This window comes from Gobius niger (assembly GCF_951799975.1).
Source record: "Gobius niger genome assembly, chromosome: 22".
Lineage (NCBI taxonomy): Eukaryota > Metazoa > Chordata > Actinopteri > Gobiiformes > Gobiidae > Gobius > Gobius niger.
The window spans coordinates 12,948,660-12,965,849 of NC_136873.1; the positions used below are offsets into that span (position 1 = coordinate 12,948,660).

At 39.7% G+C, this 17,190-nt stretch overlaps 1 protein-coding gene across 1 annotated transcript; it reads right to left on the reverse strand.

The window, feature by feature from the left end:
• Window positions 1-2,368: 2,368 nt before the first annotated feature.
• On the reverse strand, window positions 2,369-13,378 carry LOC306981291 (monocarboxylate transporter 1-like). The gene is made up of 4 exons (XM_079580859.1): window positions 13,119-13,378; window positions 8,294-8,437; window positions 4,896-5,684; window positions 2,369-2,668 (listed from the first exon to the last, which is right to left on the reverse strand). Exons 1-4 carry the CDS (start codon window positions 13,333-13,335, stop codon window positions 2,379-2,381), a joined length of 1,440 nt encoding a protein of 479 aa, XP_079436985.1. The 5' UTR covers window positions 13,336-13,378; the 3' UTR covers window positions 2,369-2,378.
• Window positions 13,379-17,190: the final 3,812 nt, after the last annotated feature.

Genomic DNA, 17,190 nt, shown 5'->3' on the forward strand with positions numbered 1-17,190 from the left:
TCCTTTTTTTTTTTTTGTGCAGTGGATGTTTGTGAGGAGTCGAAACATTCCGGCCGTGTGGTTGTCGTCTGAACGTGACGAGACCCTGAGAGTAATCGGTTGATCTGAGCGACATCAGTTTCTGTGTTTGTGCCTGTGTTTGGTGTTCAGTCTGTGCAACTGCGAGAGAAAGTGGGCCGATATATCGCGCCGATATTTACAGCTCGACGTCAATGGACAATCGGCCGAGATTGAAGGCGAACATATCATGCGCGAACCTGCCTCGAAATGTTAAAAACGTTAAAAAATAATGTCTGTATGGAAAAAGCATTAACTGGTCCTGTGAGATTTTTCCGTCTATGATGCGATAAAATCCAGGAAGTGCAGATCGGAGCGTTTCAGCAGGAGAATCATCAAAGTGAATAGACTTACTTTGCCCCAGATCTGTTTTTTGTCACGGAAAATATAACAGATTTTGCATGATATGTCCCCCTTTAAAGCCGACAGTTGTTCACTTTCGTCGGGTCGCTCTAACCCCTGAGAAGCAGATCTATCCTCACGGTCGGAATGACGCTGAAGTGACGCCTTTTTCTGAATAAAATCAAACAAAAACTGACCCCAGATCAGCGAAGAAAGGCCCCTGTCTCTCACTCTTCCGGGCTTAAAGGGATTTTTCAGGATTTTTGACATAGGGCCTCATTTCCTTGTTATCCAGAGTGTTGTTTTTTTTCTTTTTAATTCATGCAGTCCTTATATTTGTAGAGTTGAGGCTAGTGCTAGGCTAGTGCATGTCAATGGTAACTAGTAGCCTGCATTAAAAACAGTCTGACCCACAGAGCACCTGAGGCAAATCACTTATAACGCCAGACTACCCATATAAATGTCTGTGTTGTTTAAATATAACCATTTTGCATTTAAAAGAACTTATATTTGAGCACTTCCTGGTTGTAGCTACGCAGCGGCGGAGTGATCTGCTTGTTTACCGGATCTACAATAGTTTGTTTACCTGCGGCCGCCGTTACTACACGTGGAATTCACAAAGGAGCTTTTTACAAATCAGATATGGCAACGTTTGGAGGACGAGCCCATGATTTTGAAGAGGTTTTTAAAGCAGGCTACTAGTTACCATAGACATGCACTAGCCTAGCACTAGCCTAGCACCGCTAAACTCTTCAAATATAAAAAGTGGATTCTAAGCAAGTAAAAAATGTCTTACTTTAAGTCTTGCCGAACAAAGTTTTCTTGAGAAAAAAAATCTTATTTTAGGAAATAAAATCTAACCATTTCTTGTTCGGATATATTTGCTAAAAAAAAAAACATGCTAATTTTTCTTGTAACAAGAAAGAAAAACTTTTTGAATCTTCTTCAGCTTCAGACAAAGAATATTTTTTCTTATTTTAAGAAAAACTAAGATCGCGGGCAGTATTTTCCTTAAATATTAGTATTTATTTAGGACATTTTGCTTAAATCAAGCAACATTTAAGTAAAATATCCCACAATTTTTCACTAAATAAGAATGTTTTCCTTAAATTATTCCATTTTCTGAGGACATTTTGCTTAATTGTAGCTATTTATTTGCTTAAATCTAGTGTTTCTTTCTTGAAATAAGAATTCTTGGCAAGAAAAAAATGCAGACCCCATTGGCAGATTTTTTTTTCCTTAAAACAAGGCAAACTGTCTTATTTTAAGATGTTTTTCCTTGTTTTTAGCAGGGTACTTTTTGTAAATTAAATCAAAAAAATATCTCCAGAAATCACCAACTCTCTGGATAACTTGGAAATGAGGCGCTATGTCAAAAATCCTGAAACATCCCTCAAGTCCAGACTCGAGAAAGACTCACCGGGACTGAGAATTTAGCGCAAAATCAGGCAAAAACAAATCCTTTTCCACGTTAAAGAAAAGCACTAAAAGGATAACTCAAGGGACACTTAGAATAGATAAAAACGTGTGATGGATTTGCCTCGGTTTGGTTTCTATCCCTGACGTCCGACCGTGAGGATGAGGCTCTGTGAGAAGGTTTTAGTCGAAGTCTGCAGCAGTAGCTTCAGTCTACAGGAAGAGGGCGCTGGTTCACTTCACGTGGGCCGAGCAGCAGCGGCGTGGATCTAAATCTGGCTCTAAGTCTCCGGTAAAATGAGCTCCACAAACGTGTACTTGTACTGTATAAAAAAAAAACTGCTGTGCGTATCAAAGTGTGAGTGATCGCGAAGGCCGCAGATGTTTAGGCGATTTATATAAACGCCCCCGAAACAGCGACAAAGTGTCCTCTTCCTCCGCGGCGTCGTCTTTCTTTTGTCGTTTTTTTGGACGTCGACAAACTCAAGTTCAGTCTCCTCTCGAACCCGACGGCTCCTGGACGTGTTTGAAATGTGCGTTTTTAAAAAAAAAGTCTGTTTCCTTCACACCGTGTCTTCGTCCATGCGGGCCACGTCGTCGAGCGTGACGGCGGCGGCGGCGGCGGGGGGCGCGGCCTTCTCGGCGTCCTCGGCGGGAGAGCCCGGCGGCAGCATGGCCTCGCGCTCGTCCTTGGGCTGCTCCTTCTCCAGACGCTCCGCCTCCTTCTTCTCGCGGGCCAGGAGCCGGTAGTTGATGCTCATCCCCACGAAGAGCAGGACGCTGGCCACGATCAGCACGACGCCCGAGCTGATGTACGTGTAGTCGTAGTGGTTGTAGTAGTTGTAGAAGCTGCCTGTGAAAACGGGGAAAAGAGAGGAAAAAAACACACATGAACAGGAGATGCGGTGCCCTCTGCTGCCCCCTGCTGTCCCGGAGTACATGGACTCTAACGATGTTGAAGGTTGCAGACAACTGAACTTTAGACCTATTCACTATAATGGGATTTAGCTGATGTTAACCTGCTCTGGAGCCGACTATGAGGCTCTTTTTAAACATCTGATCACACAGAAAAATTAAATTTTCTGACATAAATGATCAAAGGATTTTTTTTCACACACAATGATGCATTTTTTTGATGATGTATTATTCTAATTAGGTGTAAAACTTTTATTTGTTAACATTGATAACACACTTATACTTTGTGAGCCTGAAGCAGCTTAGTAAATGTGAGCGTCCACATGGGTCGACTCAGGTCTGTGAAAACGGTGTGATTCATCTCCAGGCCTGTGTGAGGCGCTGTGACGCTAACACAGATGATAGAACAAGATGTAGAGGCGCATGTGCAGTAAACTTATGTGTAAACAGTGAAAATGAAACTGATTCAAGGATTTAGGATCTACAGACGAGGAGGTGAGTTTATTCTTTAGACGTAACGGGACTAAAGCAGAAAAACCTGTCAGTGACTTTTACTGTCGGTCCAAAAACACAGACTGACTCGTGTTTTTCTACTTGTCACCTGTGGCTTGTGGACGGCAGTGGAGCAAAGAGGGGCGGAGTCAAACCATCATAGATCCATGAGGAAAACTCATTATAAGGTCAGTAGATTATGGATAACAGACTCTGGAGCTGTGATGTCTTCGTTTTAGCAACATGTCATGTAAACGGCGTTTTGAGATCTTTCCACTCTGGGAGCTAGCTTGGAAAATGTTTGTTTACAGACCCCCAAAACGCCGGGCTCGTATGGACGATACACTATTGACAAAAGATCTTTGCGTTTAGTCCTCAGCTTGACTTCGTGTGGACAGGGCCTCAGATAAAGTCGTGTTTTTTGCTGTGTTTGTCTCTGGAGCAACAACAGTGTTTAATTTTGAATAAGCTAAAAATCTGTAAAAAATGTTGCCCCCTGTTTTTTGTTTATTTTTTATTCAAAGCTGAATAAATCAGGCTGGGAATTAGATTATTAAAAAAGCAATGCTTCGTGAATCGAGACTCGAGTCTGAACCATTCCCTGGAGAAATCAGACGCATCATCGGACGAGATTTTACATGTAAACGTAATGAATTTGAAAACATGCTCATCTTGTGTTCTCGTATACATGCCTTTCAGTCATGTGACCTTTGTTGTTCTGGTGGCCATTTTGAATACCGAAGTAGCATTATCTAGTACTACCACATGTAACAATATCCCTACTCTACTGTGAAAATGAAAGACAACTGATTGGCAGTGACATTTTTATGTCCTCATAATCATTGCTCACGAAGATAACAGTAAAAACACGGCCCCAAAGACGCACGTTTATGTGAAGAAACCAGTGAGTCAGTATTTAAGAGCCATACATTTTTTATCACATTTTTATCACATTTTTTGTCAATTTTTTGTAATTTTTTAGTCCAATTTTTATCACATTTTTGTCATTTTTTGTCAATTTTTTTGTAATTTTTTAGTCAAATTTTTGTCTTTTTTTAGTCATTTTTTGTCATTTTTCATCAATTTTTTATCAATTTTTTGTCATTTTTTGTCATTTTTTCATCCATTTTTCATCAAATTTTTGTCATTTCTTGTCACATTTTTGTCATTTTTTCATCATTTTTTTAATCACATTTTTGTCATTTTTTTGTCAAATTTTAAGATGTTAGCATTCTACCAGTTAGCATTTAGCTTCAACAGCTCAGCTCTGACCTCTCCAAGAGAAAGCCCTGAACCAGACTCCAAACCTTTGCTACAACTTGTAACAGAGGTCAGAGCTGAGTTGTTCTCCAGTGTTCATAGATGTGAGCCACACATGTGTTTATCATGTTGAAGCCAATGGTTAACAGTTGCTTACCGGTAGCATGCTAACGTCTTGAGCAGCTTAAACACTCACTCAGACTGAGACTCTGTTGACATGACAAACTGTAAAAATCACAGGAAAAGGTTTTCTGTTTCCTCTTCAATGAGTTAGTTTAGCCTGCATAATGCTACTTTTGTATTCAAAATGGCCGCTGGAGCTATGTGTGATGTCATTGGAAACGCATGTATTCATAAAGGGTGCACATTAGTAGCAGGCGCTGCATTTTAAACACATCCCCCCTCTTCCTTACCCGTGAGGGGCGGCCCCAGCAGCACCGGCCCGCACTCCACGATGGTGACCAGCCCGACCGCCGACGAGAACCTCTGCGCCCCCACCAGGTCGGAGAGCGTCTCGAACAGCACGGCGCTCAGCCACCCGAAGGCGAAGCCGAAGAAGAGGGCGTAGATCACGAAGCCCGTGTAGTCCTGGGACAGCGGCGCCAGCACGTGGCACACGCCGTTGTACAGCACCGCCGCCGCGAAGAAGTACTGGATCCGCGGGCGCACCCACCTGGTGTTGGCCACGATCCCCATGGACGGGCGCGCGAACATGTCCACGAAGGCCAGCACGGACAGCAGGAAGGCGGCCTTTTCTTTACTGATGTCCTTGCTCTTGGCGTAGTTGGAGAGGAACACGAGGGGGGCGAAGAGGCCGAAGAACATCACCACGTTCCCCATCAGGTACAGCAGGAACCCCCGGTGCTTGAACAGCGTGAGGTCGATGAAGGAGTTGACGGTCTGCAGGCAGGTCTTCTTCTCCGCCTCCTCCTCGCACTTGGCGGGCGGCGGCGGCTGAGGTCTGGGGCCGATGGGGCGCATGAGCGAGCCGGCCACGCAGCAGTTGAGCAGCAGGCCGCCCAGGATGAGGAAGCTGCCCCTCCAGCCGAACGCGTCGTACAGCCAGGAGTTGAGCGGCGCCAGCGTGGACAGGAACACGGGGCTGCCCGCCATGGCGATGCCGTTGGCGATGGGCCGGCGCTTGTAGAAGTATTTGCCGATCATGGTGAGGGCGGGGTTCAGGTTGAAGGCGAGGCCCAGGCCTGAGGGGAGACGGAGAGAGAGGGGGTTACAGGAGGAGGATGGAGATGCAGGTCGTGTGGAGGAACGCGAGGCCAGAGCTTTGTGGGAAAACGTTTGCAATAATACGATAACCAGTAGTAGGGCGGGCGAAAAATGAATATCTCAATGTTTTGGGGGATTTTCTCAATGTGAAATTTGAAAGAGAACAATCAAGTTCCTCCCCTCATGATTGGCCACTGCTATTTTGCAAAATGAGGATAGATAAGATAAGAGATCTTTATTGTCTGACCCATTAGAGGCAGAAATTCATATTTGACACTGTTTGAAAAGCATTTTTTTGAAAAAGTAGCCATACGATCAAGCTCCCTCCCCCTTCTCTCCTCCTCCTGATCAAATTTCATTCAATTAAAGGGACTATACGGAGTTTAAAAATGTTAAATTAAGTATTTTCCTCCCCCTACATGTTCGTCCATGTCCTAATGTGAATGAGCTCAGACCTGTTCACCACAACTGCCTCTAAATTCCTGCACTGTCACTCAGAAAGGTGTTCATTCGGGTCTGAAGTGCCGTCATGCACGAGCTTAATATAGAAGCTGCAGTTACACGTATGACCTGAGGTGGCAGTAGTGAGCATGAAATGACTAAGTTGAATCTAGTCCCTTTAAGCGCACATTAGTGTTTGTAAATTAGAAAAGATGACCCAATACACTGCAAAAAGTGGATTCTAAGCAAGTAAAACATGTCTCACTTTAAGAAATAAGTTCTTATTTTTCCCCTAAAAAGTAATAATGTTTTGTGGAGCAAAGTTTTCTTGAGAAAAAAATCTTATTTTAGGAAATAAAATCGAGCCATTTCTTGTTCAGATAAATTTGCTAAAAACGTGTGAATTTTTCTTGTAAAAAGAAAGAAAAACTTTTTGAATCTCAGTTTTAGACAAAGAAAAAATAAGATCACAACAACTCTTAATGTAAGAACTGATTCTCACAGAGAGATAATAAATTCCATTCTTTAAAGTGGGCGGCTCGGTGGCACAGCGGTTAGAGCCTCAGCTTCACAGCTCGAAGGTCCTGGGTTCGATTCCCAGCCTGGCTCCACATCATGGAGATGGGTCCCTTAAATATTAGTATTTATTAAGAACTCAAAAATGCTCAAAAATGTGTGTAATTTAGAACATTTTACTTAAATCAAGCAACATTTAAGTAAAATACCCACAATTTCTCACTAAATAAGAATGTTTTCCTTAAATTATTCCATTTTCTGAGGACATTTTGCTTAATTCTAGCTATTTATTTGCTTAAATTTAGTGTTTCTTTCTTGTTTTATGAAAAGAAAAATATTCTTGAAATAAGAATTCTTAGCAAGAAAAAAATGCTGACCCCACTGGCAGAATATTTCCCTTAAAACAAGACAAAACGTCTTATTTTAAGATGTTTTTCCTTGTTTTTAGTCGGGTACTTTTTGCAGTGCAGGAAACAGCTTTGTTCCGATGTATGAACCACCAGCCAAGTAAAACTTTGCAGGGATTGCACTGTAAATGAAATCATGAATATAACTAATATATACATAATAATGTCTCAGGTCTGACTTTACGGGGAGCGGCCGGTGTTTCTTCTGCACTCATTTCTCTGCTACTGTTCCCTGGTTTTGCCAAAAGCTTTAATCTGATGTGGGTGCATTTAGATCGCTTGTGATTTTGGTGCGCGATCGAGTTACCGTAAATTCTCTAATACTGGCCTGTATTCCATTAGCGGCCGGGTCTCTAACAGAGGCCGGGTGCGCGGCTGGCGGAGGCAAATTAAAGCCGGTCTCTAAAACAGGCCGGGGCTTTTATTAGAAACTATAGCGGTAGAAATATTCCCCATGTTAGGAATTTGTCTCATAAACAAACGGGAACCCGGGCCGAGGGGGACGCTGCGGAGGAGCTGATCCGAGCGTAACTTTGACACAGATTTAGACACTTTTCAAACCTCCTGTGACGATATTTGGAAACAGGGGGAGAGTTGTGTGACCCTCCAGGGTTTTAATAAAGTCTCCATCGCGTCTTCAAAGCACGTCCAGCTGCTCCGTGTGCAGGTCAGTCCCACGCCTCAAAATAACTCCTCCCATCAGCGCGAGCGTCTCGTCTTCTCTCGGGTCAGTCTCATGATCGATCACAAACACAAACGCTCCGTCTAAACTCGCCTTTTACACAAGATAACAACAAATAATCCGGTCCGCGGTAAAAACGAAACAGAAACCTGCAGTGACACTGATGTCAAAGCTCCGCTAACAACAACGAAACACTTCCTGTTGTCCCGACAAAATAAAAGGCGTCAATGTTCCAGCCGCTGGGAGAGGGTTTGAAATGTTCATTAATAAATGAACCTAATATTTTAGGTGCAAATGGACACAAATCTCGTTTTTCTTCATTTTCCTGGTCGTCCGTTTTGCTCAAATAGAAATAAAGGCCTGTCTCTAATTGTGGCCTGGTTCCAATAAAGACCTGGTCCCAGATGCCCTTGAGTAAATAAAGCTGAGCGGGACACACACACACACATCACAATGATTCACTGTAAACATTGTCAACTGCCAATTTAAAGCGACATCGCCCGACCCTAGCAGGAGAGTCACTGTAACGCAGTCCAGTTACCTCCCACGACGCCGATGAAGAAGTAGAGCTGCTCCACAGTGTTGCAGAACGAGGCGGCGATGAGGCCAGAGCCGGCCAGACAACCCCCCGCCATGATGACGGGCCTGCTGCCGAAGCGGTTCACCAGGATGCTGCTGATCGGGCCTGGAGCAGAGAGAGAGACACTGGGTTGAGTCAAAGGTTCAACAGGAGTTTTACTTTGTAGACCACACACGGCGGTAATGAAAGTGGCCATTGTTGTTTACCATAGTGTTGGGTAAGAAAAGATAAGGTAAGAGATCAGATAATCCTTTATTGATCTCACAATGGAGAAATTCACTTGTTACACTCGGGATTCAATAAGATGACTCAGAGTGTGCAAAAACAGACAGGAAATGTGCAGTTTACAGTTAAACAGTATAAAAGAGAGGTCTCTTATGTACAGTAAGTAAAGCAAAAAATCTTAGGGGGCAGAAATATGACAATAGGGGAATAATAATAAATAAAAATAGGATAACAATTAGAACAGGTTATATAAGTAGAATAAGGGTGTTCAACTAATTTTTGTAACTTTTTTCATCAATTTTTGTCACATTTTTGTCATTTTTGTAAATTTGTTGTAATTTGTTGTAATTTGTTGTAATTTTTTGTAATTTTTTGTAATTTTTTGTAATTTTTTTGTAATTTTTTGTAATTTTTTAGTCCAATTTTTATCACATTTTTATCAATTTTTTTGTCATTTTTGTCACATTTTTTGGTCATTTTTTTCTCATATTTTTGTCATTTTTTCATCAATTTGTTATCATTTTTTTGTCATTTTTTGTCAATTTTTTGTATTTTTTTAGTCCGATTTTTGACATTTTTTTGTCATTTTTTTTCTTTTTTTCTTTTTTTCATCAAATTTTTATCATTTTTTTGTCATTTTTTTGTCATTTTTTCATCAATTTTTTTCATCAAATTTTTGTCATTTTTTGGTAATTTTTTTTTGTTATTTTTGTCACATTTTTAATCATTTTTTTAATCAAATTTTTGTCAATTTTTTGTCATTTTTTGTCACATTTTTGTCATTTGTTCGTCATTTTTTTGGTTAATTTCTTGTGACATTTTTGTGACATTTTTGCCACTTTTTCATCAATTTTTCGTCACTTTTTTGTCACATTTCCATCATTGTTTTCATCTCAGTTCTGTCCCTATTTTCACACCTTTTTCCCAGAAGCTTTTGGACTGGGGTGAAGCCAAACTGGAGAAAATGTGCTCGGTTCAGGCAGGAGTTAAGGGGTTAAACGAGGCATAAAACTCACACTACAGATATTTTAGATCAACATGAAGCTTTTGTAACTTAAATCTACTCAAGAGTAAAGATACTTCATTACAGTTACCACACACGGCCTGGAGATGGCGCTGTGGCCTCGCGTTTCACATTACGGAAGGACAAAGCCTGATTGTGTCAGAGGCTGAAACAGAAGAGGCTTTCTGTAGAAGCAGGAAATTAAAAGCCTTCGTCTTTTCTCCGTATGAAGACTTTACGCTGGACGGGAAACAAAGGGTTGGACAGGAGGAGGAGGAAGCTCGGGAGATGGACGCGATCCGAGCCTCCACGTGTTTTCAGTTTCCTGCCAGAGTCTGTGTGAATGAAGCGGCTGTAAATCCAAGACTGACCTCACTGGAATAACAAGTACAGTCCTCCACACACCGGAGAGCAGCGGGTTTACGCTCTCATTCAGGGGTCGTTTAGGGCAAGTTTACATCGTTTACACAGATTTTCATAATCAACAAAACACCCAAGGGCCGAACCTCAACACTGTGGCCTAAAGTAAAGAACTATTTTCTGCAGATGCCAATGTTTTACATCAGTGGTTCTCAGGTGTCAGGGCTTTGGGACCCACCATTACCCAAATAAAACTGCAATTTGTCATATATCGTATAAAATATTGTATTTTCCACACAAGTTTTTGTTGAACAAGCAGCAGATTTCCCTTTAAGACTGAAATTATGATCAAATCAACTCAATAACATTCATTCTAACAGACACAGTTAGTGTTTCAATGCAGTTTCAGATGGAAAATATTGAATAAAAGTTCCCTATGGACTCTCGACCCACTTTAGGGTCCCGACCCACCAGTTGAGAATCACTGTTTATCACTATATATGACCAAGCGGGATGTTCTGACAGGACATTAAAACACTGACACTATTTCTCACATTTATAGATACTTTAACAGGTATTTCATCTCTTATTTGCACAATAATATTTCTCCAAATCATCCAGAAGTTCTGTGCTGGAGGGCCAGATTTGGCCCCTGGGCCTGATGTTGCCGACCCCTGATTTAAAGCATTAACGACAAACTAAATAAGTCTGCACAGAACAAACATCTTTGTATCAAGTTCATGTTGCAGAGAGTCAAATTTACTGCTTTTTAGCCATTTTAGCATCAAAACGTGATGCTTCTAATGCTTAAAGGGACTGTACGGAGTTCAAAAATGTTAAAACTAAGTACTTTCCTCCCGCTACATGTTCCAGCCATGTCCTCATGTGTAGAATGAGCTCAGACCTGTTCACCACAACTGCCTCTAAAATCCTGCACTGTCACAAAGATGTTAATTCGGGTCTGAAGCTGCAGTTACACGTATGACCTGAGGTGGCAGTAGTGAGCATAACATGACGAACTTGCATCTAGCCCCTTTAACCTCTTAACTCCCGCCTGAACCGAGAGGATCTTTTTCCTCACGTCATCAGATTTTTTTTTTCCATGATTTTTTTGTTTGGTCATTTTTTGGTCATTTTTTTTTGTCATTTTTTGTCATATTTTTGTCATTTTTTTGTCATTTTTTAGTCATTTTTTGTCACATTTTTGTCATTTTTTTGTCATTTTTTGTCACATTTCTGTCATTTTTTCGTCATTTTTTTGTGTGTGTTATTGTTGCTTTTCTTGCATGTTTTTAACCCTTTTTTTTAAGCTTTTATCCACATTTTTGTTGCTATTTTGACCCTTTTTTTTTTTTTTCAAGACGTTTTTAGATTTAGGTAAAGCCAAACTATGGTTAATGTGCTCGGTTCAGGTGGGGGTTAAGAGGTTAAAGAAACAGCAGTCTGGTCTGAAAGCACCTCGGGCTAAACGGCGCTAACTGAAAGGGGCTAAAAACAACAAAGCAGCCATCTTTGAAATTCAGCCCCAGAAGAACTACTCTGTGTCCATGTGGGAGAAGAAACTTATCATGAATACAATAATATACATAATACATAAGTTACATTGTGGTCAGTAGTCACCCACACAAAGACAGATCTATCCTGGAACAACTGACCCATTGTCCGTTTCATTTTTTTTTTTCAAAAATGTCGAGTACCCGCTGGGCCCCGTCCGAGCGGCTCCATTAGAGCGAAAACACAAAACCGTGAGGACAGCGAAAAGCCCTGGACGTTTCCCAGATGCTAAGTCAGCACTTCCTGGTCCCGTCCTCCAGGTCACGTGACCAGTGTTCACTCAGACCGTGGCTGTCTTCACCAGGTCAGAGGAAAACGGGAAGTGTTTGGACTTTAAAGTATCCCATGAGGCACTGACTGAAAAGAACCTGCTCTGATCATTTCTTGAGTGTTTTTTTTCCGTCTCGGTGACTCCGCACTGGGGCTTTAGGGCTGCGTATGTACGTGAGGCGGCCCATGTTTAACCTCAGTGACTAACACAGGAGCGAGTGAACCACCACGCACTCCAGAACGGAAACCTGCGCTTACATCATCCACCGCCTCTGCAGTTTCATTTCACTCCTTAACCCCAATCTGAGCACATTCTCTCCACTTCGGCTTTACCCAAATCTAAAATCTTGACAAAAATGTGACAAAAGAGCGACAAAAATATGACAAAAATATGACAAAAATGTGACAAAAAATTGTCAAAAATGTGACAAAAAATGGACAAAATTGTGACAAAAAATGGACAAAATTGTGACAAAAATGTGACAAAAAATGGACAAAATTATGACAAAAATGTGACAAAAATGTGACAAAAATGTGACAAAAAATTGACAAAATTGTGACAAAAAATGGACAAAAATGTGACAAAAATGTGACAAAAATGTGACAAAAATGTGACAAAAAATTGTCAAAAATGTGACAAAAAAGTGACAAAAATGTGACAAAAAATGGACAAAATTGTGACAAAAATGTGACAAAAATATGACAAAAATGTGACAAAAATATGACGAAAATGTGACAAAAATATGACAAAAATGTGACAAAAATATGACAAAAATGTGACAAAAAATTGTCAAAATTGTGACAAAAATGTGGCAAAAAATTGACAAAAATATGACAAAAATGTGACAAAAATATGACGAAAATATGACAAAAATGAAACAAAAATGTGACAAAAAATTGTCAAAAATGTGACAAAAAATTGACAAAATTGTGACAAAAATGTGACAAAAAATTGACAAGAATATGACAAAAAAGTGACAAAAGTGTGACAAAAATATGACAAAAATGTGACGAAAATATGACGAAAATATGACAAAAATGAAACAAAAATGTGACAAAAAATTGACAAAAACGTGTGAAGAAAAAGCAACAAAATAGTAACAGAAAAGTTTAAAAAAAAAATAGCTTAGCTTTCAAATGAGGTCCAGAGATGTATCTGTGCATAACTTATAAGTTCAGCAGTACATTAGTTCAACTTTCTTTCTGCCTAACTTAGACGAGCTGTGTGCTTTTATTTTGGCGTGCGGGATCGAAACAGGAAGTCACGCCATTGTTATGATGTTATGAGTGAAATGTCATCTTCCTGAAAGTAAATGCCCATATATGGATTACAGTACTTGTGAATGGAGAGCAGGCGTAACCGTAGTAACTCACCTCCGGCGTACATGACGGCCAGCATGATGGAGGAGATCCACGACACCTGGCTGGGCGTGGCCTCGAAGATGGCCTCGATCTCCTTGAAGAAGACGGTGATGGATTTGGGGAAGGCGTAGGAGAACCCGATGGAGATGAAGGCCCCCACCACCACGGCCCAGCCCCAGCCGCCCTCGGGGGGGGTGTACCCGACCGGCCCGCCCACGGCAGGAGGCATGTCTGCGGGGGGGAGGAGGAGAGCGGGGAGAGGAGGAGGACGCGGGGAGCTTCACGCAGCGTCTGGAAAAGAAACAAAACAGGGAAAAGGTTTGTTTATTATTATTTTCAGAATAAAAGCCCAGCCTCCATGTGACTGAGAAGTACAGGTCAGGACTTCCATGCAGAGGACACGGCCTAAAGGGTTTCTAACCAGGACAAAGGACTGGAGGAGCCCGGCGTAAATTCATTTTGCTGACTGGCTTCCGACTCAGGGCCGCGGTGAGTGAGGCGTGATTAAGCGCTGCACAGTCGGGCAGTTGTAAAACGGAGAGATGTTTCTTTAATGTGTTGCTTTGTGGGCAGTGAAGCTTCGGTTGGTTTAACTCTATTGCTTTTTAAAGTAGTGGAATTTATAGCTACTTTAAAAAAGTAATACAGTTAAACTAGCCAAAGCTTCACTGGCCACTACAAGGACAGAGTAGTGGAATTTATAGCCCACTCCTGGAACCGCCACCTAACCTCTTATCGCCTAAACAAGTGTATTCTGTCCTCTGGCTATTATATAGGTCTGTGTGACACCTCGTTTGAAAGCTAAGACCCACAAAACTGCTGTGTTGTGTCACCATTTTGGCTTTTTTTAATTCTTTTTTTTTGTTTTTGTTTTATTTTTGTTGCATTTTTGTCATTTTTTTGTTTAATTTTTGTCTTTTTTTTAGTTTGTTGAATTTTTGTCATTTGTTTTGTCATTTTTGTCACATTTTTGTTATTTTTTTGTCAATTTTTTCATCAATTTTTTGTCTTTTTTTTGTCATATTTTGTCACATTTTGGGGGTTTTTTTTGTCATTTTTTCGTCCATTTGTTGTCAATTTCTTGTGACATTTTTTCCACTTTTTCATCCATTTTTCGTCACTTTTTTGTCACATTTCCATCATTGTTTTCGTCTCAGTTTTGTTGCTATTTTCACAGCTTTTTCCTGAAGCTTTTGGACTGGGGTAAAGCCAAACTGGAGAAAATGTGCTCGGTTCACGTGGGAGTTAAGGGGTTAAAATATCATGACCTCAGAGACCAGTTCAAGAAAAAGGCTGAGAATATTGTGCATTTCTGTAAAACGTCCCCTTTAAACCCCATATATGACGTATTTGATGAACAAATGGAGAAAGTGGTGCTTTTGGATCAGGGTTATCTCTGTATCTAAATCATCTTCTACATATTTTCCAAAATGGAGGTTGGGAAACACTTTCGAGGAGCGCCAGATTTATCGCTTGGTGTTTTCGTGAAATTGCAAAACACGCTGCGATAAATTACTTTGACTAAAATTATGACGGAATATTTTAGTCGAACTTTAAGTCGGCCATTTTTCCAACCGTTGTTTGAAAGAACTCGCACACGTTCTGGATCCATTAAAGCCGGTCTCTCCTCTCTCTCCTCTCTCTCCTCTCTCTCTCCTCTCTCTCCTCTCTCTCCTCTCTCTCCTCTCTCTCCTCTCTCTCCTCTCTCTCCTCTCTCTCCTCTCTCTCCTCTCTCTCCTCTCGCCTTAAAAGGCCCGAGAATCTCAGTCCAAAACAAACGCTCGGCTCAAGGCTGAAGTGGAGCTGGTGAGACATAACAACTCACTGTGAACCAAGGATAGACCAGGACATACACATGAAAACCACACACAATCTCAACCTAAAACATGCACAATGGGCTGCTCTGTCAGCTCTGGGCAACATCCTGGGTCTAGATCAGGAGCCAAGAGCTGCAGGCTGAAGGAGAGAAAGTACAAATCTGATTCAGTAAGTGTTGGTATATTCAAACTGAGCCTCCAGACTCTCGCTTCTATAAAAGGCAGTGAGACCGGAGCGGTGAGCGCGGGCTCAGAGTCCACGCGCTGCCCCCGGGCTCCTTGAACCCGCCGCTGATTACATCATTTTATTGTTGGGTATTCAACTCATTTCTGTAAGTTTTTTTGTCATTTTTTGTCACATTTTGTCATTTTTTTTGGTCACATTTTTGTCATTTTTTTGGTCATTTTTTGTCAAATTTTTGTCACATTTTTGTCACATTTTTGTCACATTTTTGTCATTTTTTTGGTCATTTTTTTGGTCATTTTTGTCACATTTTTGTCACATTTTTGTCATTTTTTTGGTCATTTTTTGTCACTTTTTTGTCATTTTTTGTCACATTTTTGTCACATTTTTGTCACATTTTTGTCATTTTTCTGTCAATTTTTCATCACATTTTGGTCATTTTTTGTCATTTTTGTCTAATTTTTGTTACTTTTTTGTCATTTTTTTGTCAATTTTTTATCACATTTTTGTCATTTTTTTGTCTATTTTTTGTCACATTTTTGTCATTTTTCTGTCAATTTTTCATCACATTTTTGTCATTTTTTGGTCATTTTTTGTCACATTTTTGTTACATTTTTGTCATTTTTTTGTCAATTTTTTGTCACATTTTTGTCATTTTTTTTGGTCATTTTTGTCTTTTTTTTTATCACATTTTGTCACATTTTTGCATTTTTTTTGTCATATTTTGTCACATTTTTGTCTTTTTTATCACATTTTGTCACATTTTTGCATTTTTTTTGTCATATTTTGTCACATTTTTGTCTTTTTTATCACATTTTGTCACATTTGTGCATTTTTTTTTGTCATATTTTGTCACATTTTTGTCGTTTTTTGGTCATTTTTTTGTCCATTTTTTTGTCAATTTTTCATCACATTTTTGTCTTTTTTTATCACATTTTGTTACATTTTTGCATTTTTTTTGTCATATTTTGTAATTTTTTTGGTCATATTTTGGTCACATTTTTGTCACATTTTTGTCATTTTTTCATCCATTTAAATCTAAAACATGCACAATAGGCTGCTCTGTCAGCTCTGGGCACGCCAAGAGCTGCAGGTTGAAGGAGAGAAAGCACAACTCTGATTCAGTAAGTGTTGGTATATTCAAACTGAGCCCGGGCCTCGGTGAAGCCTCCAGACTCTGCACTTCTATAAAAGGCAGCGGTGAGCGGGCTCAGAGTCCACGCGCTGCCCCCGGGCTCCTTGAACCCGCCGCTGATTACATATTTTTTTTGTTGGGTATTCAACTCATTTTTGTAAGTTTGTTTGTCATTTTTTTGTCATTTCTTCTCACTTTTTTCTAAAAAAAAATTTTATTCATTTTTTTGTCAAATTTTTGTAATTTTAGTTGTCATATTTTTGTCATATTTTTGTCATATTTTTGTCATATTTTTGGTCATTTTTTGTCACATATTTGTCATTTTTTTTGTCACAGTTTTGTCACAGTTTTGTCATTTTTTTGTCAAATTTTTATCACATTTTTGTTACATTTTAGCATTTTTTTGTCATATTTTGTCATTTTTTTGTCAATTTTTCATCACATTTTTGTCATTTTTTTGTCATTTTTTGTATTTGTTTTGGTTATTTTTTGTCACATTTTTGCATTTTTTTTGTCATATTTTGTCATTTTTTTGTCAATTTTTCATCACATTTTTGTCATTTTTTTGTCATTTTTTGTATTTGTTTTGGTTATTTTTTGTCACATTTTTGCATTTTTTTTGTCATATTTTGTCACATTTTTGTCATTTTTTGGTCATTTTTTGTCACATTTTTGTCGTTTTTTGTCACATATTTGTCATTTTTTTGGTCAATTTTTGTCCCATTTTTGTCTTTTTTATCACATTTTGTCACATTTTTGTCATTTTTTTGTCATATTTTGTCATTTTGTTGTCAATTTTCATCACATTTTTGTCATTTTTTTTTGGGTCATTTTTTGTATTTATTTTTTGTCATTTTTTGTCACATTTTTGTCATTTTTTTGTCACATTTTTTTCACATTTTTGTCATTTTTTTGTCACATTTTGTCACATTTTTGTCATTTTTGGGT

Coding starts and splice junctions, on each gene's coding strand:
- LOC306981291 (XM_079580859.1), bottom strand. CDS start 13,335: ATGCCTCCTGCCGTGGGCGGGCCGGTCGGGTACACCCCCCCCGAGGGC. Junction 5,685..8,293: donor CTTCATCGGCGTCGTGGGAG/GTAACTGGACTG, acceptor GTCTCCCCTCAG/GCCTGGGCCTCGCCTTCAAC. Junction 2,669..4,895: donor GCTGGGGCCGCCCCTCACGG/GTAAGGAAGAGG, acceptor CCGTTTTCACAG/GCAGCTTCTACAACTACTAC.